We start from the raw sequence: 12503 nt of genomic DNA on the forward strand, positions 1-12503 counted from the left end.
GACTTGAATTTTCCTAATGCTTAATGATGCTGAACATCTTTTCATGTCCTTATTGGCCATTTTTATACCTTCTTTAATGAAATGTCTATTCAAGTCCTCTGCCCATTTTTAAATCAGGTTCTTAAAAATCGCTGTAAAAGTTCTTTATTCCGGATATCAACCCCTTATCAGACATACGATTTGCAAACATTTCCCCCCGCCCTGCAGGCTGCCTTTCTACTCTGCCGATTGTGTCCTTCGATGCACAGAAGCTTTAAATTCTGATGTAGTCCCGGTTACCTGTGCTTTCTTTTGTTGCCTGTGCTTTTAGTATATAATACTTTTTCATATATTGCCGGATTCAGTTTGCCGGTGTTTTGTTGAGAATGTTAGCGTCTGTTTTCATGAGGAACACTGCTGTGTAGTTTCCTTTCCGTGGTATCTTTGCTTTTGTTATCAGCGTAATCTTGACCTTGTAGAGTGGGACGAGTAGTGTTTCCTCCTTTTGTATTTCTGGAAGAGTTTGAAAAAGGTTGGCGTTAATCTTTAAATGTTTGACAGAAATCACCAGTGAAGTCGCTAGGCCTGAGCTTTTCTTTGTAGGAAGTTTTTATTTTTTAATTACTAATGTAATATCTTTCCTTGTTATAGGTCTGTTCAGATTTTCTCTTTCTTCTTGAGCCAGTTTTAGGAGCTTGTATCTTTCTAGGAGCTTGTTAGTTTAGTCTAGGTTCTCTGGATTGTTGGGTACTGCTGCTCAGTGTATTTTTCAACCTCGTTAAGGCCGGTAGCGACGTCCCCTCTTTCGTTCCGTTATTTCCGCCATTATTGAAGGCTGGTGTCGGGGTCCCCCCAGCCCGGCTGTCAGTGCGGAATTGCCTGTTTCTTCCTGCAGTTCTGTCGGTTTCTGCCTCATATATTTGCGTTCATACTTACATCGGTAGTTGGGTACATACAGCTTTATAATTGTTTTGTATTTGTGATGGAGTCACCTTTTCATCATTAGAAAATGTCCTTTTCTGTCTTTAGTAACAATTTTTGTCTTAAAATCTGTTCTGGCTGATAGAGCATAGACACAGCCACCCCCGCATTTATGGGCACCGTTTCCATGGTATTTCTCTTTCCATTGTTAACTTATTTGCGTGTTTGAATTTAAAGCGGTCTCTCGCACATGTACATATATATGTCTATATAATACAGCTGGATGATGTTTGCTTTTTTTAGAGACGGGGTCTCACCCTGTCGCCCAGTCTGGTCTCAAACTCCTGGCTGCAAACAACCCTCCTCCCTTAGCCTCCCGAAGTGCTGGGATCTGACCAGCCAGTGCACCTGGTCAGAGGATGTTTTTAATCCAATTTGCCGGTCTGCTTTTTGGTCAGCCTGTTTAGTTCATTTGCACTTACTGAAATTCCTGCTGATACAGGATTACGTCTGCCGTTTTGCCACTTGTTTTCTGTCTTACGCTTTTTCCCCCTTAGTCCTCCATCATTGCTTTCTTTTGTGTCAGATATTTTCTAGTGTCCCATTTTAATTCCCTTATGTCTTTTACTGTAGTTTTTTTGAGTTATTTTCATAGTGGTGGCCCTAGGGATTACAAATTAACAACTGAGATGAATATCAATTTAATTTCTATTTCAAAAGCTCATACATAGCTCGTTCCCTCCCCCTCCTTTATAGTATCGCCGTATTACATCTTTATACACTGTAAGTCCGTCAACAGTGTTAACATTATTTCTTAATGCAGTTGTCTTTTAAATCTAAGGACAAGAGTTACAAACCGAAATACATTTATCCTTTCATATTACCTGTGTATTTACCTTTACTGGTGCTCTGTGTTTCTTCACGTATATTTGAGTCCAGTTTCCTTTCATTTCATTCTAAAGGATTCTCCTTTTATATTTTCTGTAGGGCAGGTCTGCCGGAGACAAATTATCTCAGTTTTGGTTTATTTGGTTCATGAGACAGAAACTGCCATCGTTTCTCTTGTGTTTGAAGGGTAGTTTTGCTGGGCATACAGTTCTCGGTTGAGTCGTTCTCCTTCCGCGCTTTTCGCGTATCACTCGCTGCCTGCCGGCCTCCACTCTGCTTCTGAGAAGTCGGCCCTCAGTTTATGGAGGGTCCTTTGCTGCTTTATGTTGTTCCTTTGAAGAAATCGCTGCTTTTCAGCAATTTGACTATGATGTATCTGAGTGTCAATCTCTTTGAGTGTATCCTACTTGGAGTTCATTCCACTGCTTAGATACGAAGATTAATGTTTTAATAAAATTTGGGAAATTTTTGGCCATTATTTCTTCAAATATTCTTTCTGCTCCTTTCTCTCTTTTTGCACCTTCTGGGATTTTCATCATGGTTGCTATGCTTGGTATTTTGGTCCAGTCGCTAGTGTCTTTCAGGTCTTTGAAACTCTTCATTTTTCTTCCTGTTCCTCAGACTCGATGATCTCAATTGACCTGTCTTCGAATTCACTGATTCTTTCTTCTGTTAGTTCAAATCTGCTGTTTGATTTGAATTCAACTCCAGAATTTCTGTTTGGTTCTTTCTTATGATGTCCAACTCCTTGATGATAGTCTATGTTTAGTGAAATATCATTCACATAATTTCCCTTAATTCTTTAGACATGGTTTCCATTAGTTCCTTGAACATATTTATAATAGCCGATATTTAAAGTATTTGCCTAATAAAGACTGGGCTTCCTCAGGGATAGTTTCTATTGACTGTTTTTTAAAAATTGCTGTGTATGGGCCATATAATTCTGTTTCTTTGCATGTCTTACAGTTTGCTGTAAATTGAACATTTTAAATAACGTATCAATTCTGGCATTCAGATTACCTCTTCCCCAGGGTTTGTTGCCGTTTGTCGTTGTTGGTTTGTTCTGTGACTTTCCTGGACTAATTTTGTCAATTCTGTATTCTTTGTCACATTTGGTTACTGCGAAGTCTCTACTCAACCTAGCGGTGAGCTAATGTTTGGACAGCGACTTCCTTTAATGCTTTGAGCCAATAGTTTTCTAGTTATTGTTGAGTGTGCGTCTGCTTGTCAAATCATGTCTCCAGCAGGCAGTTTACAACTGTGCCTTCACCCTCACTTCCTGCATGAGTAGAGGCTCAGGACTGGCCAGGGCTGAGAGCTTAGGGCGTCTCGGGTCTCTCCTGGGCGTGCACACAGCCCTGCACAGGGACTTGTAGATTGCCAGGGATGTGGTCAAGCTTATCAGTGCTCCCACAGACATCTGCCTCAGTTTTTCCTTTTCAGCTTTTTGCTCAGCCTCTTGTTAGCCCCAACGGTAACACCTGCCTCAGGCAGCCACAGTGCCAACCATCTGCCACTGCTGGCCCTGCAGGGAGGGCTGTTTGCAGAGTGACTCTGAATCAGGTGCCGAGAACAGACCTTTTCAGTGAGCTGCCGGATAAGTCAAATAGTGGCAGTCCTCTGGCGATGGAAATTTGGGGGAGCTCTAAATCCATCTGCCCCCTCCTGTGGTTACCAGGCTGCTGTTTTTCACAGACACGGTACTCAGAGGGCTACTACGGAACCAGGGAGAAGGGAGTGGAACTAGGGCAAGTTAAAACGCCACTGGCTGCTTCTGCAGAGACTCGGCTGTTTTCCTTTAATAAACACGCTTCAGCTTGTTGCTAGCCTTTAGTTAGTTTCTGAAAAAAATTAACTAAAAGTCAAGTTCCTGAAGAGTTGATGTTGACATTTTTGGCAAGTCTTATTGCTTTTATGGAGGAGCAGATTTTTAGGGGTCTTTACTCCCCCCTTATGGAAGTAGAAATCCTTTACATATTAAAACTGTAAATTTATACTGATCTTTTGGATTCAACCAACCAATTCAAACAGGGTTCTTTTTATTGCCTGTCCCCTTTTCTGATACGCAAACATCTTTTCCCAACAATGGCACACTCAGTTTGTATTATCTACATGTATTTGTTTGATTTTAGAACATACATAAAGTAGTTTCAGAATGGCTAACCCGTATCCCTGTGAGAAACACATTTACTTGATTTACCCTTTAAAAAGATCACTGGCTGCAGCCTAAATCGTGAGAGCAGTCAGGCAGTTACTCGCGCCGTTCAGGTCATAGATGGAAGTGGGTTGGCCCAGAGCAGCCGTGGTTCAGGTGGGGAGGCACGGGCAGTTCCTGGATGTGTTTTGCAAGTTGAACCCACGGTATGAAACCGATGGATTCGATGTGGGGTGTGATGCAAAGAGTCGAGGGTAATGCCACGACTTTTGCCTGAGCAGCTGAAAGAATGCAGCTGCCATCAACTGAAAGCTACAGGAGATGCAGGTTCTGGGAGCAAGATTGGTTTTGGTCGTTTTAGGTTTCCGATGTCTACTGGGTATTTAAGTGCAGATCGACATTGAGTTGTCCACAGGCAGCCGAATGTGAGTTAGAGTTTAGAAGAGATCTGGGCTGGAGACAAACCTCTGGGAGCCATCGGCATCGAGATGGTTGTTACAAGAGCCGTCAGGGCCCTGCCTGTATCCTAGGAACCGCCAAAGCGCTCCTGCCAACGGCCAGCTGCTGCCGGTGCACACGGCAAACCAGTAACTAACGTGCTGGAACAGCCCTCAGACGGTAACGCTGGGAAGGTGGTGTGTAGATGCCCCGTCTCTTGTCCCCCAAGTGGGGCGACTTGAGGCATATGGTTTGCCACATTCCCCAGAGGGTCCCGGTGGGATTAAGCTCCAGTCACCCACTGTGGCGTTTGGCTTGACGGCAAACCCCCCAGGGGCTGCCTTCCCCTTCTGCACAACCCCCGATTCCCTACTCATCACTTTCACTTGAAGCGCCGTTTCAGGTTCTGCTTCTGGGAGAACCCAAACTAAGACAGTAATTTGAAAGCTAAGAAACCGGACGAGATCATCAAATACGCAAGAGCAGAGAAGGAAGAGGAGCAGGCTCGGTGCGAGCACTCGGGCATGGCGACGGGGGCAGGGCAGCTGCGGGGGAAACAGCTGCCGGGGGTCTGAGGACAGGGCGGGGCCGTGCAGTGGAGGATGACAGAACCATGGGCCATGGAGTTTAAGCTGGAGGAGAGACAAGTCCAGCCAGGAGGGAAAAAACCGTGAACGAGCGGTAGCATCGGTGGATTGCAACCGTGGTGAGGGTCAAAGTATGGCTGGGGTTGCAGACCCGGGAGTGAACCGTAAGGGTACCGGGGTGTTGTCGGAGAGTGAGATGCTCAAAACCGAGATTCTGCAGGGTCGCAGTCACTGTTACTAAGAGGACCGGGCTCTAGAGCAGGACCGTGGAGCGAGTGTCTTCTCGCTGGACGAGAGAACCAGGAGCAGAGAGGCCGGGGGGTCTGTCAGACCGTCGTTTGGTGCTGAAATCACCAATGATTATGAGATCAGTATCGGAGTGATGCCGAATGGGGAGCTGAAATTTTGGACGAGAAAGGGGGAGTGACCAGGCCGGGGGTCGGGAAGCTGCCGCGAGAAAGAGTGACCTGACGATAGGAATGTTCTTGAACAAACCATAGTCCTTACTTCGTGCCAAGCAGCTCTAAGCAGTTTGTAAAGATAGAGTCATTTAATTTTCACAACAGTCCTACAAGCTTGGTACCATTTTACCCACTTCTACAGAAAAAGAAACAGAAGCAAAACAGGATAAATATCACTAACTTGCTCAGGGTCCCACAGCTCGTGAGTGGTGGTGTCAGGATCTCAGCCGAGGCAGCCTGGCTCACCCAGAGCCCCACACCGTGAGGCCGACGCACTCCGAGTGCAGGGAGCAGGGAAATTTAATGCAGAAGAGGACCTGTCGAACCTCTAGGCCACTGACCTCTTGGAGGTGAAAGCAGCCGATCTGCAAAGGGCTGCGAGGGAAGCCACATACTTGGGGAAACCAGATTTGAAACTGGCAAGTGTTTTAATTTGTAAATGGTAATTTTGTTTCACTGCCGATATATTATCTTGTGCTGGCTTGTTATTTGTTGCAATGACTAACAGCTTTCAGAAACATGTTGATAGAAGGTAACTGGTTTTAATATTTAGTTTTATCTTTTGCTATTAAAGTAACCGTTTAATTTTGATTTGATGACAGGTAACATTAGGAAAGTATTCTTTGTAAAATTAAGAGTTTGCTAAAACTAGATGTTGAATTTTACCAAATGTAGTTGCTAGGTGTCTATTGGAATTTTTCCCCTTTGGCTTTACTGTAGTGATTTATGAACAGATCATTTTCTGAAACATTCTTGCATTTTGGGGATAAAAATACCTTGGTTATTGTGTATGTTCAATATGTGACTAGAATTGATTTGGTCCTAATTTAGGAATTCCTGATCTGTAATCTGAGACTGGTCTGCTGTTTTTTCTCTTGATACTTTTGTCAGGATTATGCTAATTTGGAAGATCAGTGATTTTAGTTTATCAAGCTAAAGGGATGACTGATGCTTAAAACCGCGTAGCGGACGACGGAACCTCGCTGCAAGGAGGGCCGTGGTGCTGGCTCTGCCGCTCGGCTTTTTGCTCTGGGGCTGGCGAGGGGCTTTCACGACCAGGTCCCTTCACGTGAGCCACAGGACACAGAAAATGATTTCAGTAATTTTCTCAAAATTCTATCAAGAATGGTACGTAACTGGTATCATTTTAGATGCATGGAAATTGATTAGATACAAAGGGTGGTGTGTTCATTTCCTCCCGCTGTGTGATAAATTACCTTTAACTCAGCAGCTTACAACAACACAAATTTTTGGCCAGGGTCCAAAATCGTTTTCAGTGAACTCAAGGCCAGGTGTCAGCAGGGCTGGCTCTTCCTGGAGGCTGAGGGGAGACTGTGTCTTTGCCTTTCTCGGGTTCCAGTGGTTGCCTGTGCTCCTTGGCTCACGGCCCTTCCCCCATCCTCCGAGTGCGTCTCTGGTCGGCACCCAGCAACGCGCTGCTTCCTCCCCCGCGGTCCTGCCTCTGTCTCCCTCATCACGATGCTCGCGATTACATCTGGGACTCACCGGAACAATCTCCCGATCCCTAGTTTTAATCACATCGGCAAAGTCCCCTTTGCCACATACGGCAACATTCATTCACAGGTTCCAGGAATTAGGACCTGGATGTCTTTGGGGGCCACTGTTTAGCCTAGTTCAGCTACCTAAGGCTCTTAGGGTTTAATTCTCTCCTGAACCTTGGGTGAGAGAGGCTGTCTAGACAGTGTGCTCATCAATCTACAGATGGCACGGAACTGCCACGTGACTGAATCGAGACTCACATGGTCCTGAGTGACGAAATTCCACAAATGGCAACCCCCAGTGTGTGACTTTGTTGCATCCTGTGTGGAATGCTCGCAAAAGGATTCAAGATACCAGCTAGCAATTCCAGGAGAGAGTGTGACTGGGTTTCTACTGGAAATGAAGGGACAATGACAGGCCTGTTCTTCCAGATCTGGTTGGACCCCACTGGGAGCAGGTCTTGCCTCTGCGCCGGAGCGCACGCTGGGAGCGCCATCAGGACTGACGGCGAGGCCAAGATGGTACCCAGGAGGGACACGGAGGACAGGTAGGCACAGATTTCTTCATTATGGGCGGATCAGGCCTCGGTTGAGGAGAAGCCTCATTCTTGGTCGGGGCTTTCCACAGGCGGACGCGCACGGCGGGGAGTTTGCTTGGCTGCGAGAGCCCCAGTTGGAATGACGGGCAGGGCCGTGTGGGGAGGGAAGGCGGGTGCTGAGTTACGTGATTTACGGCTCCTGCCAAACCCTGAGACCCCAGTCAACTACTTCAAATTTTAGTTGAGGAAACCAAGGCTCAGAGAGAGGGCATTTGCATGGATTTACAAAGTTAAGAGCAGAGTCAGATATTAAAACCTAATCATTTCTGGTCATCTTCAGATATTAATAAATACTCACTGATAACTCAGTTTTTTTGAACCACATGCAAGGAAGTAAATTCAGAGGTAACATTTAATACTGATGTATTTTTAATACTGATGTATTTTTTTAATACCCAAACCATAGATGTTCAAGGCTCTGAGAATGTCTCTCAACAGTGCTGCTGTTGAACCCCACAGGCCTGGAGGAGGATGAAATTCAGGGGACTCGGAAAACAGCAAATTGCATGTGAAACAATTATTCAAAATCCTAGACACAAAGTTACTTTTAAAGAACATATTCGATAGCAGAAATGAGCAGTTGTCTGAGGACCTGTTTCTTTTCAATGAACGTAAGATCCCAGGGAGCTAACGCTGCATTTCACGATCTCTGAGCACTGGTCAATGTTCTTCTTAATCCTGTAGAATTTCTCCACATATTCAGAACGTCCTAAAAGCTCCACAAAATCTTCATCATGAGTGATTACCAGAAGCTGGAAGTTACGCTGCTGTGAGCGACTTTTTATTATCCTGAAACAATATATTTAGAACATTTTATTACTAAAGAGCACAACCCTTTCTTTTAGTTGAAAAAACCCGTGAACCGTGTTAGACACGTGGACGTACGCCGTGACGACTCAGGTCAGTGGTTTGGGCGGGGGGGGAGCAGGCCAGCCACGTAGGCTCCGTCTCCTCTCTAGACAGTGGTTACGTGGCCTCCTTCCTCACCTAGGTCTGGCTCAGGGACTGCTAAGAATACAAGAACTAGTTTCTTTTAGATCAGAAGTTCTTACTAAAGCAGGTAGAGATGTTTTTTAGAGTATTCCTTAATACCTAAACTGCTCAAGGTGAGGAGTCTGACACTCCTTTGCCTGAATTTTCCTGACCTGTTAAAATTTTCTTCAAGAGAGAACTGGTAAGAAGACTAAAGACCGACTCCAGGTAAGGGGAATAACACTGCCTTCCTAAGAGCTGGGTCTACTTAGAATTCTGCCACTACCAGTCACTAGATGCATCACTACCGTGACACTCGGGGGCCTGAGTGGGTGTTCTGGGAACGTTTTTGCTCATTACTTACATGCTGAGGTAACCAGCTATGAGACTGAGACCCGAAAGACTTTAACTACCCACTTACGCATCCCTTGCCTAGAGCTGGACGCACCTGAGACAGCAAAAGCACTGGCCCTTCCCTGCTGCTCCAAGAGGACGACGGAGACAGCTGGAGAAAGAAGGCCCAGGGCTGCTCTGTCCTCCTCCCGGCTGTCACGCTGGAGCCAGGAGTGCCTCCTTCAGCAAGGCCTGGCTCACTGTGGAGTCTGTGCCCACCACAGGTGAGTGTGGCGAAAAGGTGTGTGCAGCGCTACCCTCTCTGGCTTCTACTTGATCACTAACGTGCTTTCTGAGTGACAGCTCTGCATTCCTCACGCGAGACAGCACCGAGCTCACCACCGCCACCTACAGCTGTCTCAGCAGGGCACGCCGACGCCTGTGCACGACACGCGGTTCCTCTGAGGGCTTTATGGGAAAACCAGACCCAGCCAGGAACCCCTTGCGGTCACTGTCCCCGTGAACACACCTGGGGAGACGCAGGTGTGTCTGGGGCTGCTGTTCACCACCTGGTTCCTTCTCAGGGCTCTGAAGAATTATGATCAAAGGTAAAGCCCAGGGCCCGGCACCAGCTGGACGCAGCAAGAGCGTGTCTCCCACAGGATTCTCAAAAAACTAGCACCCCTGCCCTCAAACGTGAGCTACTTACTCAACCAGAGCGTGTGCAAGAGATTCAATGTTCTCTCGGTCAAGGTTTGTTGTTGGTTCGTCCAAGGCAAGGATGCCACAGTTGAGGCAGAATGTCTCAGCCAGGGCCAGGCGGATGATGAGTGAGGCCAACACCTGGAAAACAGCCCCTCAGTGAGACGCACACACAGACCCCCTCACGGCAGACAGCTAAGCAGACCCGGCACCATCTCTTTAGAAGGGAAAGGTGGGCACATGTCACAGGGTCACGTGTTTGGTAAGTCGCTGCTCTCGGGGAAAGCCCGGCGCTGTGACCAAACCCTCACCAATTTTATTTCCAATGAAATAAAAAGCTCGAAACTGCACTGATCCCCCCCCCCGCCCCCACACACAAATACTTGAAATCCCAGGCTTTAAACAGACACACGTTACCATTTATCTGACTGAAGGTGTAAGAATAACAACCTGAATTCTTGACCTGGCTATTTCATTGTCCTGATAATGAAATGAGATTTGTTAAAAGATTTCGACACATTTTCCAGAGCCTTACATAGACTTTCTCTCTCTTACAGTCACCTTTAAATCTCCCAGTTTTGTGTGTATAATTTTAAGGGGGGAGACACGGGTCAAAGAATCAGGGTGTACGTGTAGAAATGTGGTTGTGAGCTCACCTGTGGGAGATCCAAGTCACCGGAACTCTTACGCACTTTCATGTTCCTAGAAACCCAACACCAAAACCCTCAGACCCAACTGAAGCCATTTGAGGGGACAAGGGACACAGAATTAAGAGTGTAGGACTATTCCGGGAAGTAGAAACTCTGTGTGAGCTGTAAATCCCCTCTCTCCCTGAATCTGTGAGTGGGAGGGCATCAGAGAGAGAGTTGTTGACTTCGGAACAGTTTACACCTTCTCTTTGATGCCCAGGGGAGGCCAGCAGAATGCAGGAGCCAGAGCGGCAGCCTGGCCCGCGGAGGGAAGGGACGGGCACCGCCCTCCTGCCCCTGCGTCCCACTGCTCCACCCCCACCCACAGGCTGGCTTCTAGGGCCTCGGCCAACGCCGGGGTTAGGCCCACCTCCACCAAACCATTTGTTCCACACCAAGGAAGCAATTATTGCTAATTAATTTTCATAATTTAGATTAGCTATAGGAAATCTACTTTTGCTCAGAAAGTATTTTTAACCCAAAGAGACCATGTTTCAATCTTTGTATTTTCTCATTTATAACGCCCACTAAAAGTCACCAAAGTAGAGATACTGATTATACATGACAAGTTTGTCTCTGTTGTAGACTATGATTTAGATAGTAATCTGCAGAGCCTTAAATTTGGTATCAGCTGTCTTGAGCTGACATGTACATACAGACATAGTGCGTGTTTAAGCAAAAATTGAAAACTATGCAAATAGCTCAGAAACATGTCCATTTTTAAGATTTTATGATGTTAAGAAAACCAGGGGTCCAGAGGTGTCATCAGATGTAATCATCTGCTTTAGTCTGAAAAGAGAAAGCTCAAGATCTGGGTCATCTTTGGCACAGACCTGGACACCTGCTCCTCAGAGATGCAGGCCCCATTTTCCTGACTCTTTCAAACTCGATTCCTCTTTCTGATTGGCTCTGTGCTTCGCACCCGGCGTAGGCTGTGTGTGGTGACGGGGCGGAGGCACCGGCGGGCATCCAGGCCATCGACTCCGGCAGACCCTTCCTCCAGATGGGCTGCAGGCCCAAGAGCAGGCGTGGCTCTCTTGAGGTGCTGGTGGGGACTCAGTCCCCTGAGAGGGCCACTTTCTCAATGAGATTCTCTTATTTAGACTGGTTCATTGGCTCAACCTAGGACTTGGCTTGCTGATACTATCATGTCACTGATTCTAAAACATATCCCCCAGCCCCATTTGACTTCTCTGAAATCTGAATGCATCTTATGGTTATAAACTGCATTTTTTCATTCCTGGTGGCACATAAAATGGTGGTGTGTTTTGTAATTGATGATACAGTGACCTTATTCTGATAAGGAGTACCACGAAACAACGAAGGGTCTTTAGCTCCTTATTCTACGTTTAGCCTGTGCTGTGGGAAGGCTTCAAGCCCCTCTCTTAGGAGGTCCCTGTGTGGCAGGAAAGGGTGGTCGGCGTTAGGACAGTGTTAGGACAGCAGCTGAGCCTGAGACACTTGCCTTCTGTCCAGCGCTGCATCGTCCTCGCATGTCCAAGGCCGTGTCTCCCTTCAGCATCACCACCCGGTAGTTGTAATTCCTCCTTTTATCAGCAGCTGATACATTTTCATCGGCATCAGACCGAATTTCTATGTATTCAATATCTGACACAGAAAGAAGAATATTTCAGAGGAACCGACACTCTGCAGCCTTCTGTCATTTACAAACACTACCGAGTAAGCCTAGAGATGGCGCGTGAGGCTGACATCACCAGGGAAACCATGGCTGGTCTGGAGCCTGTTTCCCTGGCTAGGAGACTCAGGATCCCGCGGGTCTGGCCAGAAGCAACCCAGATGCCCCAACCCTGTCTTAGTTCCTCTACTAAGAGTTTCCTCCAAATGGTTTTCTTCTTACCACGTTTCGGTTTATCCCTATCTGCACTTCAACAGAACCTGTTAAGTCATCAGCTAAACACAATGTCTACTGCAGCCAAATACGCAAGTCCTGTCAGGCTTTGGAATAGAAAATTTTACATTTTCTTCTTGCTACAAGATGTTGTCAAGGTAAGAATTCCTAGAAAAATCTCAAAGAGACGTTCAGAAAGGCGTCCAGGGAGGTAATACTGGCATGACGACAGGGACTTGGAAAGGGTGTTGGTCACACACCAGGTCAATTACCTTGTCCACGGTAGGTGCTTCGCCAAAGGTCACGAATAATTTTGTTGATTTCTTCCATTTTCATACTGTGAAATTTCATTATTGCTCTGGAAGAGAAAACCACTGGTACTTTATATATATATGAAACGTATATATATTAAAATATACAACATATAAATA

General features: G+C 46.4%; 1 protein-coding gene across 1 annotated transcript in view; it reads right to left on the minus strand.

The window, feature by feature from the left end:
• Window positions 1-7944: 7944 nt before the first annotated feature.
• The window catches only part of LOC105816049 (DNA repair protein RAD50-like), a 50878-nt gene continuing 46319 nt past the window's right edge, over window positions 7945-12503 (minus strand). Inside the window, exons 6-9 of the mRNA XM_012651365.1 lie at window positions 12345-12430; window positions 11689-11831; window positions 9542-9675; window positions 7945-8316 (exon numbers count right to left, since the gene is read on the minus strand). Of these exons, the coding sequence (XP_012506819.1) occupies window positions 8130-8316; window positions 9542-9675; window positions 11689-11831; window positions 12345-12430 (550 nt within the window). The 3' untranslated portion in view covers window positions 7945-8129. The remainder of the gene's footprint in view (window positions 8317-9541; window positions 9676-11688; window positions 11832-12344; window positions 12431-12503) is intronic.

This window comes from Propithecus coquereli, unplaced genomic scaffold, assembly GCF_000956105.1.
Source record: "Propithecus coquereli isolate 6110/MARCELLA unplaced genomic scaffold, Pcoq_1.0 Scaffold353, whole genome shotgun sequence".
Classification (NCBI taxonomy): Eukaryota; Metazoa; Chordata; class Mammalia; order Primates; family Indriidae; genus Propithecus; species Propithecus coquereli.